The sequence below is a fragment of the Ursus americanus genome, chromosome 29, assembly GCF_024610735.1.
Source record: "Ursus americanus isolate L20-20 chromosome 29, mUrsAme1.1.p, whole genome shotgun sequence".
In the NCBI taxonomy this organism is placed as follows: domain Eukaryota; kingdom Metazoa; phylum Chordata; class Mammalia; order Carnivora; family Ursidae; genus Ursus; species Ursus americanus.
Window position 1 is genome coordinate 12071530 of NC_142155.1, and position 16516 is coordinate 12088045.

The 16516-nt window shown below is 36.8% G+C and overlaps 1 protein-coding gene across 4 annotated transcripts in view; it reads right to left on the bottom strand.

The window, feature by feature from the left end:
• SMAP1 (small ArfGAP 1) overlaps positions 1-16516 on the bottom strand; it is a 167012-nt gene that overhangs the window by 13636 nt on the left and 136860 nt on the right. For all 4 annotated transcript variants that reach the window (XM_087856968.1, XM_087856967.1, XM_045803361.2 and 1 more), the window contains one exon: positions 10858-10948. In XM_087856968.1, the coding sequence (XP_087713094.1) occupies positions 10858-10948 (91 nt within the window). The remainder of the gene's footprint in view (positions 1-10857; positions 10949-16516) is intronic.

Sequence of the window (16516 nt, forward strand, 5' to 3'; positions counted from 1 at the left end):
GGGATCCCCTTTCTCCACATCCTCTCTAGCAATTGTTGTTTCTTGCCTTGTCAATTTTTGCCATTCTAATTAGCATAAGGTGGTATCTTAGTGTGGTTTTGATGGATTTTACCCCATCAATTTTTCTTGTTACTACAAACCTAAGCATTCACAGAATTGTTGAAAAATAAACCCTTAACCTAAGCAAACTTCTCAGCCTTGCATAATCAGTAAATACAAGTTCCCAATGTGTTTTCCCAATGGGTTTTAATGTTTGTGAATTTGACTTACTACCTTGGCCTGCTGTTTAGCCTTCTTTAAAAAGGATTGTTTCAATTTCTTTTGAAGGTTGTGTTTTTTATTTTCAGTATTTAAAAAGGACAGTAGACTGTCATTATCATCATTATAAACGTCATATTCCTGGACATTTTTAAAGAATATTTACATGTTATCATTTTTGTCTCTACGAAAGACGGGAAAGGAATCTCTTTCCATTATCTCCAGTTACAGAAACCAGGGCACCAATAGATTAAAAGACTTGTTCAATGTCACTTCCCTAGTTAAGCAGCAAAATCTGCACTAGAACGGAGTCTTCCGACCCCTAGGCTAGTGAGTGCTCTTTACTTTAAACCACATTTCATCAGAAGGCATGTAATTAAAACTGTACCTAATTACAAAGACGTCACTTCAAATTCTGAAATTTAAAAATCAACTTTTAAATAGTTTATAATTATTTTCACTAAGAGCAGCAGTGACACATAAAATCCATTCAGCACCACATGCGCAGTTCCTCTTCATCTCTGCACTCCACTGTCCTACCAAGCCTAGTAGCTTCTCAATTTATAGGGAAGGACACAGGTGGATGTGGTCATCAATGAGCAAACTGGGCTGAGGGAAGCAAGTGTGGGGTACAGTCAGTCCTGGGTCAAGAGAGTATTTACATATCACAGTGAGTTCAATGAATCCTTTTGATCAAGGGTCCACTAATAGCAGTCTTTGCTGACTGAATAAAAGCTCAGAGGCCACAAAAGCAACAGAGAAGTGGATGTCTGTGCAAACTAATCAGAATTCACCACAGACATGCATCTCGGAGTGACTGTTGTGTTCCTTCCTCAGCTACAGAATGGTGGTGGGAGCAGCCAGCAGCAGGAGGAGGGAGCAGCCCCCTTTAATCAGTATGCAGAAACAGTAGTTGGTGGACAATAAAAATAATGGGAGATCCAGAGTACAAGAAAAGCCTAAGGCGAATGGAAGAAATTTAGCTGGGGACAACATCATAAAGAACGATAATGAAGCACAAAGGACCCCTTGAAAAGGCAATGAGCAAACTGAAGAAATTAGGACAATGCAGCAAAATGAAGAAGGAATTTCAATCTTAAAGGCAAGGGATCAAGCCTACAGTTAGCTGCTTGTGGGTAACTATTTTCTTTCAACGTTACCTTAAGGTTTCAAACCAGTGTATTATCTGAAAACTGAGTTTGTAGACGACTGTTTTAAATTACACAAATACCATACATTTACTAGGAAATGTTAAAATGTTTTGAGCTAAAGAAAAAAAAGTTGCTAAAATCAGTGCTACATCTCACATGAACATAAGGCATGCCCAGCATGCATTTACTAGCCTACTTTGCATCATGACACTGATAGATGCCTAGAAAGAAGGTAACATTTCAAATATGACAAAGTCATGAAGGCCAGTCTCTGTCATCTAGAAATCCTCAATACGGTGAATAAGACTGCTGATTCTGTTAACTGTGGCTATACCAGAAATCATCTAACACAATAATCCAAAAGAGTAAAGGTAAAAAAACAAAACAAAACAAAATAGTAAGACAGTATTTAGTGTCTTCTTTTTGGTTCATTCCAAGTGCCTCTGAATGATGATTTGTAAATCAAAGGAAATAAAAATACAATACTTTGCATTTTAATAACAAATTTTTAACACTAATATTTTTTTAAAATTCTATTGCCAGGTACTTTCATCAATGCCTTATATAAAGTATCTGAGTTTAATCACATCACCTCAAGAGAATTTTATACATTAAGTCTAGGATTTCAACAGAAGTCTGGTGGTGCACCTAGAAAACTCAACTGCCATAACCAGTTTGAGAAGTTTTTTCTTGGAGCACCGAAGTAGAAACAGGTGTCCCTTCCCCATCTAGGGTTAAAACAGTTAAGTGGCAGTTGCCCTATGTGCCTAATAAAACCGTGTGGAGGGTGGGGCTGGCTTTACTACCACCCCACCCAGGCACAGTACCTGGCCTGAGCTCCCGTCTAAGGGAATTAATGACCCAAATCCAGAAGACTCAACACCACTTTATAGACCCATCACCCACATCTGGTCAGCCAGGCCTACTGACGTTTCCACCCCAAATCCAGGGGCTGCAAACAGCAGCCTTCCCAAGTACCTCAATATTTTCATTTTTAGGGTTTTTGAAAAAGATTTTATTTATTTATTTATATATTTGAGAGAGAGAGAGAGAGAGAGAGAGGCAGAGTGGGGGAAGGAGCAGAAGGAGAGGGACAAGCAGACTCTGCACTGAGCACGGAGCCAGATTGGGGCTCCATCTCATGACCCCAAGATCCCAACCTGAGCCAAAATCAAGAGTTGGGCACTTAACTGACTAAGCCACCCAGGTGCCCACCATTTTTAGTTTTTAATGGCATCTGAACATACTTAGATTGACAGGCAGCCCCAATACGCCACAGGCCTCATTACTGTACCCTGGCACTGTGTTTATAGCCCAGAGCCCTTGTTCATGCCCTCCTGTCCTCTCACCAGAAAGAGAGTAAGCCACCTCCTTAATTTGATGCTTGACACAAAGCCCTATCCCGGGGCTTCCTCTCTCCAGTTCACCAATGACAATGAAGTTAGAATTAGCTCTCCAAACCAGAAATACGTCCTCCAGAGTCACTCTGTCCATGGGCCAGTGTATCCCTGCTGCCATAGCACCACACACGACTAGTCACACATAGGCCAGTCTCCTCCACCAACCGCCTTGTGAGCCAGAAGTACCTCTTACTCTCCTCACCTACAGATCTGTTCCAACTGTGCCGTCACAACACCTGACAGGCAGTACTCCAAAGCTGTTTGCTCAATAAGATGCAGGCGGGTTTTAAGTCATAAGATGCCTTAGAAGGGTAAGGCACTAGGAGCTATGTTCACCCGAATAGTTGGCTATCTGAAGATGACTTCCATAAACACATTAGGTCTTACTTGAAATAAATTTCCATAGGAAAAACAAACAAAAAACTTATTTGTTCCTCCTCTGACCAGCAGCAGCAAGAAAATTAACCTTTGAATTGCGGAAAATAAAATTTAAGTTGGGGATTTTAGCATTATTCCATATTTCAAACTGATTTCTCTCAACAAATTCTCTTATATAATCCCACTCTTCCCTCAGCAATAATTCTCTATCTTCCAGTTTCCAGACGGCAACCTCATCCCCAACTTGTATTACTATACACACACAAAAGCTGCATTTTCTGGTATTTACTAGAGTTCCATGAACTCTGCTGGCGCTCAATAAATATTAATTGAATTCATCCTTTACTTGAATGTCAGATGCATTAGAGCTGGTCATAATCTATTTGCACAAATAATAAAAAATGTCAAAGAGCAACATGAGATTTTATGTATTACTAATCTAGTTTAAGGCAGATAAGAATATGATAAGTAAATGGATGCTATGTTTTTCATTACCGTTTTTGACTGAGCATGAACATTCAGCCTTGAGTACACCCTTGCTACAGTGAAAACTGCCAAGTCTAATTCTTCATCAGTAACTACTGAGGCATCATCCTACGAAGGAATGAGTTTAAGTGCAAACAGTACTGCTTAAAAAAGGCTGCTTCCATGAGATGCAGTAACATTTTCCTTCATGGCAAAACTCCTTCTTAAAGCTTTATAAATTTTCATGTTACTCAAAGAACCCTTTTTATTTTCTACATAAGAAACCATCTGTATGGTGACTTAACATAATATAATTAAAAAATTTTTAAAAAAAAAAGAAAAAGAAACCATCTAAAACACTTTCCTTAATAAAAGTGTTATTTGGAATTCCTTTGTATTAAAACACATGAATTGCTTTATGGAATGAAATAAACTCCCATGTGTGTTACTTTGTAAATTCAAGTCACGAATGTCCATTTGAAGCATATTAAAATTTTCAAGCTTCAAATTGTTTTCAAATGTTTTTTTTTAAAAAAAAAACAGGTGCCTGAGAGTTAAATGAAGCTATTTATTTTTATTTTTTAGTTAATTTTCTTATTGCTAAAAGAGTAGTATTTAGGCTACTTTACTAAAATGACTGAAGTAGCCTTAAAAGATGACCTTAATCCTCTTGCTCTATTTGCTTTCCCTTTTGAGCCCCTCCATGCTGCCCATCCCCGCACTCTGGCCAGCTCTGGAGGAAGGGACCCCTTTATGAAGGGGTACGACAGTGCCGTGCAGCAAGCCCTGCGGCGCTGTCCACCTTTCAGGAGGCGCACCCACATCGATTTAGAGCTGCTGTCTGAGACTGCTGAGAAGTGCTTTAAGGAGTAAATGTCGTAGAACTGACTGTTTAAATATATATTTCTGTACCATTTTATAGCCTCAGAAGACAAGAAATATATAAATATAAAACCAAATTGTATAAAATAAATTTCTTTCTAAATGTTTAAAACATGGTGACAGACTAGATTTCTCTGAGGCCACCTGATTTCTTCAGCGCTTTTAAGGGAGCTACAAATCCTCCATCAGCCAAAGACCATGCTGTGTGACAACAGTCTAGAGGAGTCTTAGTTATACAGCATAATTTGAATCCCTCTTCTGCACCTCACTTCGGAGGCCTGAGCTATCATCTCCTACTCATCTCCTCTGACCCGATACCCAGCCCTGTGTGCAAGTTCCTGTGCTGTATGCCTCACATTTATTTATTCATTTAGATTCGGATATCAACCACAGAGGGGTTCTTATTTCCATTTCCCAGATGAAAACAGTAGAGCCCACACAAACTATGGGTTACTGCCTCTAAATCCAGTGCTGTTCTTATGACACAATGCCACCAGCTATCAATTTGAGAAATGAAGCCATTGTCTGTTTTGTGTGGCACAAGGTCACCCGCAGTCTTAGAGTTTTATTTTGTGTCACAGCTTTCAACACAGTGTAATAGTTAAGAACATGGGCTTGGCTTTGTAATCTACTAGCTAGGTGACTTTGGGCAACTTAACCTCTCTGTGCCTCAGTTTCTTCATCTGTAAAATGGAAATAATGATAGTTCAACCAGCTTCAGGTGATTTACCCTTCACTTCTCCCCAGCATGGACTCAGGACCACTTGCAAAGATCTGCTTATTGCCAGTTCTCTCACATCAGTATGTTCATCTACCTCCATTTGCTTTCCTCCTTTTTGATAGGGTAATATAATATTCTACAATAATTCATTGAACATACTCTTCTGAGCAGAAACAATGCAAGCTTTCATTAGGTTTCAAACTGTATCGGAAAAACAAAACAGACTACAAAATTACTTAGGGCACTTATGCTAGAGTATTCCTTCTCTTTGCCCCTCTCCTTGGAAAAACGGGGTGTGTAGCTAACGACACAATCATCCTCCTGATCTGCTCAGTGCCCAGCTCACAGCACACCGATGGTTTTCCAGGGCCACTGCTGCTGTGTCTGGCATTTAGTCCGCTCATTCCCGAACTTGTTTCCGTCTACAGCATATCCACTTTGAAAAACAGAAGTTTCTCTGTAGGAATGTTCTGCTTTAAAAGTAAGTAGAGTGCTTTCTGTGGGGGTTTTATCCTTTAGTTTGTTTCTGTCCAAAAAACCTTTTAAAAACAAAAAACTTAGAGAAAAAAAGAGTAATGTATTCATCTCTCTCAGTAGGTTATATTACTGGTAACTGCATTTAACTAGCATTGTCAATGCATTTGAACTCGGCCATCATGGTAAGTTAAAGCTTTTATTTCTTGAAATACAAACATGAATGAGAAAACTTGAAAACTTGCCCAAAGGTGTATGTGCCTTTGAGCTTTTGAATTAAGAAAAAACTGCAGGAACCTCTACCTACTCCTCTATAGAGTTCAGTATTTAAAATTTAAAATAGAGCTTAAGAAATGTTTAGGCAGAAATTTCCCTAGATTAAAGTGAGTAAGCATAAGAACGACTTTATTTAAGCAGTTGAATACACCCTGGGCTAGATTTTCATTACCAAGATCATATCAATTTTTTGCACGATGCCTTTTAGAGGACTGAGGATCTGATCAGCTCAGACACCTTCGCAGCCACACACACCTTCTGTGCCCTACAGGACTGCTGGTCAAAGCCTCTTGGCAAGGGGCCAGGTTACTCTGCAGTGTGCGTGCAGTGAATGGACGACCACAAGACAGAAATCCTGCAGGAGGGCTTTCTAGCTTTGGTGGAATATTGAACTGAAACCTGTAAGGTCACGTTTAACACCAGCAATTTATGATTCTTCTCAAGCCTTATGCTTAGAGCATTTGCTCAGCCCTGAAGCAATTCTAGATGGGGTTTTCTACAAAAAAAAAAAAAAGGAAAGAAAGAAAAAGAAAGAAAGAAAGAAAGAAAGAAAGAAAGAAAGAAAGAAAGAAAGAAAGAAAGAAAGAAAGAGAAAGAAAGGAAGGAAGGAAGGAAGGAAGGAAGGAAGGAAGGAAGGAAGGAAGGAAGAAAAAGAAAAGAGAAAAAGCAAAAAGCACTACTGGATCAAAGTATTAGTCTGGGAGGATTATCCTAACCAACTGCTAAGCTGTCAGTTTTTATCATGCAAAAACTAAGCAGCAATCAAGAAAAAATGGAGACTACCATAACAGCATAAGAGCCCAGTGCTAGAATAACTACACAGGTAGGGACCATGAAGAACACCAGCCCCACATGCCCTAGAAACTGATTTCATTTCTCTTCTAACATAGGAGGTATACATTCAAGTCAAGATGTGTCTGAATCTGGAGTCTGATTCAGGGGTTTTCAGTCTGGCCCTTAGTGAAGAGGAACCCTAAGACATTAGGTTATTTCCAAGATTAGAGGGCAAGTAATGATCAAGTATCTGCCCCCATTTCTGGTATTAGAGAGCAAAGCACTGAATAAATCATATTTGTACAGGCTTCAAACTCTAATTAAGACCTAAATATGAAGCAGTTCTTACAGGTACAATCAGGAGCATAAGGCAGAGGTCAGCAAACTACAGTGTACTGCCTATTTTTAAATATTTCTGGAACACAGCCATGCTCAATTGCTTATGTATGTGCTTATAGCTACTTGCATATTATAACGGGAGAGTTAAGTAGTTGCAGACACCATGTACCTTGCAAAACCAAAGTATTTGGCCCTTTTCATAAAAATCTTGCTGGCCCTTGCTAAAAAGTATATCGAAAGCATTTTATGTTTGATTTTGGGATGGGGGGTAGATCAGGAAAAGTGAGCTGAAGAACACAGGTTTACCCTGAGTTAGTAGGTTGAAAAGAAGACCATAGGCTCACCAAAGTGCCATTTAAAGGGAAGATCAAATTATTAAAAAATTATCTTAATGATTACCCTATTATGAGATTAAAAGTGATCCCAAATACAAACAGTAAACTTTAGGATTCATGGCCCCTCTGTGGTCATATAACTAAACTAATGGTGAGGGTTTTCTCTGTATTTTCTGCAAATGCTTTAAGTTAATGCCTATTCCAGTCTCATTCACATGGGGATATACTGTCACCTTTGCATGACCATAAATCATACTTCAGGGCACCTGCTCCCTACCCCATACCATGTTTCAATTTACAGGGGAAAAGCAGAGTCCTCTTAGGGGAGAGTGGTATGCTTGCTTACCTTGGGCAACAGAAAAACAGTCTGCTGCCCAAAGTAGATACCAATAATCAATTCTGATTTAGGATCACTGTTTCTTTTGAGCTGGAAGGGACCTCTGATTCTCTGTGGTCTCCTAGACCTTCACAAACTCAATAAATGTCATGCTTCATTCAGAGAGCTTTCAAAAAAAAGTCTGAAAATATTTTTTAAAAGAATTTAAGATGTTGACAAACCAGCAAGAGTGCAGAGTTGTACAACTCTGGGTAAGATACTCCCATAACCTGCTGCTAAAACTTCATCAGTAAGATATCCCTCTTTCTGACCTTAGCTCCTATCCCTGCCACCTTTGGAACTCTTCCAGTATGTGATCTAAAACTGACAGTCACCAGCCAAGTCCCCTACATAGCCTTACCTTCTCAAATATTTTCTTCACCTTCCTGTCCTGAAGGAGCCTTCAGTCTCCCCTAAAGACACTGTTCCCTGAAGCTCTCCCACTGTCAAAATGAGAGCTGTGTCAGAAAACCCACAGACCATGAGTGAGAGAAAGAAACGTTAGCTGACAGAAGCCAAGGAGATTTTGGAGTTGTTTGCTATGTAGCATGGGCAGCTGTCACAGAAAGTGATACCAGAAGAGGGGTGGTGCCATCACCAAATCCTAAAATCTGTGGTACTGGCCTTGACAGTGGGGGGCGGGGGGGGGGGCGGGCAAAGGACAGGGAAACACTTATAGGATCTTGAAAAATGGAGACAAGATATGTGACAGCGCAAGAGTCGGTAAGCAGTCCCCAGCAAGCATCTGGAAGGTAGGAAACACATCAAATGAAGTTCTAGCAGAGATGCCCTAGGTGACCCACAGACTTGAGAGTAAGAGAAAGAAATGTGTACTGATGTCAGCTGCTGAGCTCTGGTGGTTATTACGACACAACATTACTGTAGCAATAGCTGAGTGTTTAAGGCCACTCACCCATTTGTCTCCTACATCCCACTGGCTAGTCAAGACACTGCTATAGCAATTCTTCTTGTCCTGAATCAGCAGATTTGCCTGTTCTACAGGTTCATTCCCGAAGGTAAACATCCTATAATTTCAGCTGGTTAGCAAATACTATTGGCTCCATCTTCAAAATACATCCAGATCCTGATGACTTCTTTTAACCTCCAATGCCACCACAGCCTCTAAGCCACTGTCATCTCTCACCTGTATTATTCTAACAGTTTCCTTATTGGTCTCCCTGCTTCCAGCCTTGCCTTGCTACAATTTATTCTTAACATAGTAGCTACGATAATTCTTTAAAAATGAAAGTCAGTTCATGTACATTTTTGCTCAGATCTCTCCAACGTATTTCTAGGACACTCAGAGTAAAATCCACAGTCCTGTTACAATCTACCCGCCTCTCTCCTCACCTGGCACACTCCCTTCCTCTGTCACGACTCTCCCCAGAGATCACTCCACTCTGGCTACACAGTCATCCCTGTTGGTTCTTGCACACATCAAATAAGCAGCTCGTACAGAGGAGCCTTTGAGCTTGCTATTCTCTCTGGTTAGAATGTTCTTGCCCCACATGTCCAGATATCCACAACTGCTTCAGGTCTTTGCTCCAGCAATACTCAGTGAGCACCGTCCATGCCCTGGCCACACTATTTAAAATTACAACTACTCATTTTTACATTATCTATTGCACTTACCGTATATGACCCATAATATACCTTACTTAAGTGTTATTTACTATTTCCCCAGATAGAATGAAAACTTCAAAAGGTCAGGTACTTCTGTTTCCTTTCATAGCTATCTCCCTAGTGCCCACAATGGTGCCTGGAAACATGGTAGACACTTAATCAGTATTTGTTAAATCAATGAATCTGCAGGATTAAGAGTCTGGTCTAGTTTATATTTTACATTTCTAAGTTATAAAGTAATAAACCAGACACACAGACTGGAAAGGAAATGCTAGGGTGAAGACAAACATTCATATAGCTTGAGTAAGATATTTTCTTACTTGGCAGTATGTCTTCTTTTTCTTTTCTCTCATTTACAGAAAAGAAAATACAGGAATTATACAGACTAGAATTCAACATAATTATTTCAGAACCCCTGGACTAAAGCCCTATTTTCAAAATTACAGTTATATATACTACTTATTTTCACCACCACAGAAAATTTTTACCTACAGGGATATATTTCCATGATATATCAGTTTCCTAAAAAAATGAATAAAATAGTCAACTATAATTCTTAAAACAAAAACAATATACTCAATAAGAAAAAAGATCAATTTTTAGAAAAGCAGTATATGAAGTTCAACTCTAAGTATCTTTCATTTTTTCCTTTGTTAATCTTTCTCCAAACTAAAAAAAAAAAGTTTACATTAATTACTGCTGAAGGTTCAGTACTACTAAAAATAACCATTTATTTAAAGCTATTTTTGTAGGAAGAGAAGAAAGATATAAAAAGGGCTGACAGTATTTGTAGATAAGCACATATAAACATTCCTTGAATGGAAGCCTGTTTACTTACCAGGCACACAACGTGTATCTGTCAGCCATAAGAATAAATATGACATTAAATTAAAATAAGCACTTCTTATTGTCATCAAATGAAATGAATTTAGCCACTAGATCTAGGTGTAAAGCGCATTGCTTCAGTTAACCAAAATTAAATTTTGTTTTAAACCAGCACATATTACAATAAGGCTACCCCATAATTATTTTGCTAAGGGAATCCCAACAAAACTAAAGAGAAGTGGGGGTACGAGAGAGGGAGGGAGAGAAGAGAAAAAGAAATCCACTCTTTATTTTAAATGTTGAAATGTCAGTCTACTAAGCCTCTGAAGATTACTTTGATATCTCTTCCTTCCCCGAGGAACTCATTACTTGTATTTCAGTGGAGACAGTGCTGACAGACACGAGCTCCCTTATTAAAGACTTCCCTTTTGTGGGAACTGAGCACACTAATCATACCATTTTCAAATTCAGTTAACAGGTATCTTTTGGCATACTGATGATAAAGCCATTATATTCATTTCAAGTGAAGACTTCAATTATTTTATAACTCTTAAGGTGACTTGTATTTTTTGTTACTTACCAAGTCCTAAAAGATCAACAGTGGGCTCTGCAGCTTTTTTAGGGCTGGTACTTTTTTTGGGCTCCAACTGCTGATCTTCTTTCTTCTGCAGCTTTAAAGTAAATAATCAGATTTATTAATTTTTCTTAAATAAATTGAACAGGACTTTTAAGCCCCAATTAATTATGCATATTTTGATATAGTATAATGAAATATATGAAGCATAGTGTAATAAAGCCCAAAGAATTTATTATTGTATAAAAAACAAGTAAGCATGATCACTGAACTTGAAATGACAAACCTTACACATCAGGATCCCAAAATAGTAAATATATACACTTAACGTAATTGTTAATTATTTAAGTCCTTTATATGAAATTACACTTTTTAAAAGAACTCCATTTCATATTATTTGCTAGCTACTGTTAATGTGCCCTGTTAACTAGAGGCCGGAGAGGCCTTCAGACTCTTCAAGAGCACGCTGTTACTCCACTCATCCACACTGCTGACACGGGAGACACCACTGCACCAAGAAAAGCCTAATGAAATGTTACTTGATAGGTTTTCCTCCTGAGTCTACTCTACACGATCAGTTACATTTTTAAATATAATGTTCTTCTAGTTCTCAGAAACCCAAGTCACAGTTATACGTTCTAAATTTTCTCTTTCTCACTTATACAGAAATGTTCTGTAGGACAGGATGAAAAGACACACGTCCACTGGATTATCAACTCGAAAGCCTACTTCTCTTTTCACTTTTTTAATGTAGATATAATTGGCATATAACATGACATTAATTTCACGTGTACTACATAATGATACCATATTTGTATACATTGTAAAATCATCACCATACAGTAAGTGTAGTTAACATCACCACACATAGTTACAGGATTTTTTTTCTAATGGTGAAACTTTTAAGACCTACTCTTAGCAAATTTTAAATATACAAGACAGTATTATTAACTATAGTTACCATGCTGTACATTACACCCCTAGGAATTATTTCTTTTGTAAATGGAAGTTTGTACTTTTAATTCCCTTCACCCATTTGCCCACCGCCCACCCCCACCCCTGCCTCTGGCAACCACCCATCTGTTCTCTGTATCCATTATCTTGGTTTTTTCATTTGTTTTTGTTTGTTTGGAGCTTTTTTTTTTTTTTTTTTTAGATTATACTTACAAGTGAGATCATGTGGCAGTTGCCTTTCTCTGTCTGACTTATTACTCTTGGCACAATGCCCTCAAGGTTCATCCAAGTTCATCCAAGTTGTCACAAATTTCATTCTATCTTATAGCTGAATAACATTCCATTAAATATACAGCCTACCTCTCTTAGGCCAAGAAAATAAAACATTCATTCACTCACATTCATTTCTCAAACCATTCCTACAAGATCATTTCTTCTATAACTACCTGAAAAGTTCGTAACTTAGTTGTTCCATGAGTACATTTTTGTTAGCTATACAGATGTATCATTTCTAAGAACATACATCTACTGTTAACTTGTTTTTAGTCACCACTATCTCCATCAAAATTATTTATTATATTATTTAATTAACCTACCATCACAGATATCAATTCTTTAATAACCTTCTCAAATACAGAATCATCAGCCTATAACAATACACAATTCTTAGAAGTTTAACATAATCCATTTCACATTTTATTTTTCACCTCCAACAGAGGTAAGACTTACCTTGTTTATAGCAAAATAATTTCAAAGAAAGCACAGTTTATAGTAACCACTGAATCAATTCTTTCCAACTAAATACTTAAAATGCTAGAACTTCCCTCCTTCCTTTTTTCCTGGACAATCTGTATCGAGTGTTTAAGCACTCAACTCTGCAAAAGAACCCGAGGATAAGTGGCCACAAAGCAGGCAAACTTCAAATAACTTCCGAGCAGGATTCTACTAGCAGCTTCTCTCAAAGAGGCTTTCATTGATCTCAATTCATACCACTGTCTGTAATACTCTGTTACCATATAAGTGTCTTATGCCTGGTAGGCATTTAAAAATCTAATCCCTGATTTAACTTAAAATCAGAAAGCCTTAAAGTTGAAAATAAACTTAAAATAATCTGGCCAAATTCATTCACTTTGCAAATTAACTGAGGTTCAGATATCATATGCTAAATAGGGAAAGAGTAACCAAAGCTTATTTTCTGTCCTTCAATTTAAAATTCTTTCTTTGACATATTTTACTGAAACTTCTTCCCTGCAAAAGCAGCATGGAATAAACCTGTAAGGGATTCCTTCCTATCTACTTTCTGTATTCTAATAATCTGAAATCTCTTCAGGCCAAAATGACTTCTTTTTAAAAATTCAAATTCTGGTTTATGAGTTATTTTCGCACTAAATTAGAACTACTTTTTAAAATATTGCCGAGTACGAAAATACCCATTGTTTGGAAAGGAGAGAAAAAGCCAAATCAAACAAACAAGAGATCTTCTGGTAATCCACACTTCCATCCTCAGAACTACTGCAAACAGTCTAGAAAATATCTTTCCTTCCAGATGTCACACATCTATATGGGTTCCCAGAGTTTCTCTTCTTTAGATTGCAATTACATCATAGTTTAAATAGGTGTTTATCAACCATCTCCACTGAAAACTACATAATATAGAATATGCGTATAGTAGTGCAAGGTAAAGAAACACTTAAAGGGAAGAATAAGGGGTATATCCTAAACATAGTTTACCAAACTGCAGACACGGCCCACTACTCAGTTTTGAAATCTAATTTTTGTGTAACAATGAGAATTTTTTTTTTGGCATTAAAAAAATGAAATAGAAAACAGTGCACTCTACAAAGTAAAGGTAAGTATTCATGAATTGTTTTGCATATTTGTGCACACATTGAGCGCATGCAGGCTGGATCATAATATAACACATATTTCTTATCAGCGCCATGAGTTGAGAACCACTGCTCTGAATACAGCCTGCTCCTTTGCTCCTTACAGTGGATCAACCAATATGAGTGAAGAACATCTGTGCCCTAAACCTTACAAACTACTCCAAAAAGAGGTGGCTATTCCGGATGGATTTCAACAATTCAGACATGAATTACTCTTAGAGTTGGCATTTCACAGGTTGCCCCACAAATTAAAAAGGCAAAAGAGTCTATCACTTTAAAAACTATGTTGTATCTCTTTATCTTCAAATCTTGCTGAGGCAGTATCACAGACACACTGATGTGTGGCAGAGATCATTTTAGGTATCATTCTTTTATATATTCATAGTAATCCAAGTACTACCTTATATACATTAGTGAGAGCTACAAAGACTGAATTCAGATGATACTCCATTCATAAATGTAAACTTGAGAAATTAACCTCATTATTCTTATTTTGAAATCTACTAAAGACAAAATTCAAGGACAGATACACCAAAGCAACAAACTACAGAGGTAAGAAATCTTAAAATTCTAGCCAGAATAACATTTAATCTTTTAGAACTTAAATATCCATAAAAAGACATTAATTTTCTATTTAATTTCTGAGTGACTTTCTAATAACTAAAAATTAATTTACATTTACAATCGTTTTTACAGATCTTTGTGTAAAATGACAGAAATAAAGCATTTATTTTCCTAGTCTTAGATGAATTATAAGATCTAAGAAATACAGACTTGAGGGATAAAAAAAAATCTTTGCTTATACAGTGCCATTATGAGGGTTTGGAAAAAACCTCTAAAAAATCCTCTAAATTAATGCAGCCCTCTAAAACAAAGAAAGACTCATATTAAAAAAAAAAAACACAAGCTAAAAATATATCTAGGTATTGCATTTTATTCCATGATAATATACATTTAAGCCCAGTGCCATCACCAATAAATTGAGAGGCAAAGAGCCTATTTCAAACAGGCTTTGAAATCGTGTCCACTGCTGTGGCTTCTTGACACTGCCATATTCTAAAAGCTGACAAGACACTCAGTTTTTGACTGAAGAGAAAGATTACAGAAGGCCTCAGACACTGAACTAGAAAGTGTCAAAATAATAAATCTTCTTTTTTCACCACAAAGCATAATCTAGCATTTCAAAAATGAAACATTTAAAATTATCAAAATCAAATCTCAAGAAATAAGACAGGAAGTTAGGAATAGTTTTTTCCTTCTCCCTCATTACAATATCCATGGCAACAGGGCAATGTGACAGCTTTTAAATAGCCTGGATTTATCAGGAAGGAAGCAGAAGTACCCTGTGTTTATCCTGAAAACACCAACTTCACGGCCACTCTGAAGTCTACTTAGTTTGTATAGCAAAACGTATTTTTCACTCTTTATTTATATAAAAAAATATACATATATGTATACACACACACACACACACACACACATATATATATATATATATATATATATATATATATGTATCTCACCAGATTAATGTTAGAGAAGAAATATATGTGGACTCCCAAAATATATTCTAGTTAAACATTTTGATTAACAAACAGATGTGTAATAGATTATGCCTTCCTGACCATCTCTAAAATGAAAAAATCTTTAAGAACATATCTGATTTCTACCAGACTTAGATACAACACTTACTAAGTACTACTTGTCAAATATTTTCGGGATATAAAGATAATAAACCTTAGAGCAAAGTATTAAAACTATTATTTGTCCTTTTCTTCTACAGCATACCAATTCTGTTGAGCTTTGTAAAAAATAACAAGATAAAATTATTAAAGATACCTGAAATGTAGCTCTCATATAAATTATGTAATTTCTTGAAGTGAAATTTTAGAAGATTTTGGACTAAATATGCTATCATCTTAGGATTTGGGGGCAAGGATATAATAAAGTGTAATAAAAGTAAATCAAGACCTTGCCAACCACATTTTCCCTCATGTAACTATCACTGCTCTGACATTTCACATTTAGCTTAGATATGTCAATCAGTATGTATAGAATCATTCCACTTTAAATTCTCCTGCTACTAAAAACATTATGCAATTTCCCTTTTAATAAGCGAGGAATGCAGTCAACTGTCAATGAATAAAATTAGGCAATTTTTAATTTATTAAATACAATTTTCTAACAAGCAAGAATACTACAGGTCTACTTAGACTAAGAAATTTTATAAGTTCCTTAGACATAAATTGAGATGTCTCATTCAAATTAGTATCCACGATTATAAATGAATAAAAACCCTACTTAGTTTCCAACTCCTACATTTACCAACCTTTTAAATAACAGAAATAACAGCTTAGCCCCTAAAATGTGATTCACTATGCTTAAGATGACCAATTAATGTAGGTAATAACATTAATACATATTATAAAAATAGGGAAGCTATACAATTTTCTAAATGCTAGAGGTAATTAAAAACTTTTTTAAAAAATTGACTACATCTCGGGGCACCTGCATGGTTCAGTTGGTTAAGCATCCAACTCTTGATTTCAGTTCAGGTAACGATCTCAGGGCTCTGAGATCAAGCCCCTCGTGGGGCTCCCTGCTCAGCAAGAAGTCTGCCTGGGATTCTCACTTTTCCTCTCCCTCTGCCCCTCCCCCTACTCTCACACTAGCTCTCTCTCAAATAAATAAAATCTTAAAAAAAAACAAAAAAAACTGACTACATCTCAAATATGCCTTAACTAGTGTATGTATGATCAGTTTCGTTTAACATTTATAGAATCATACAACCAGAAGGGATATAAAATATATTACATGTTCAACTC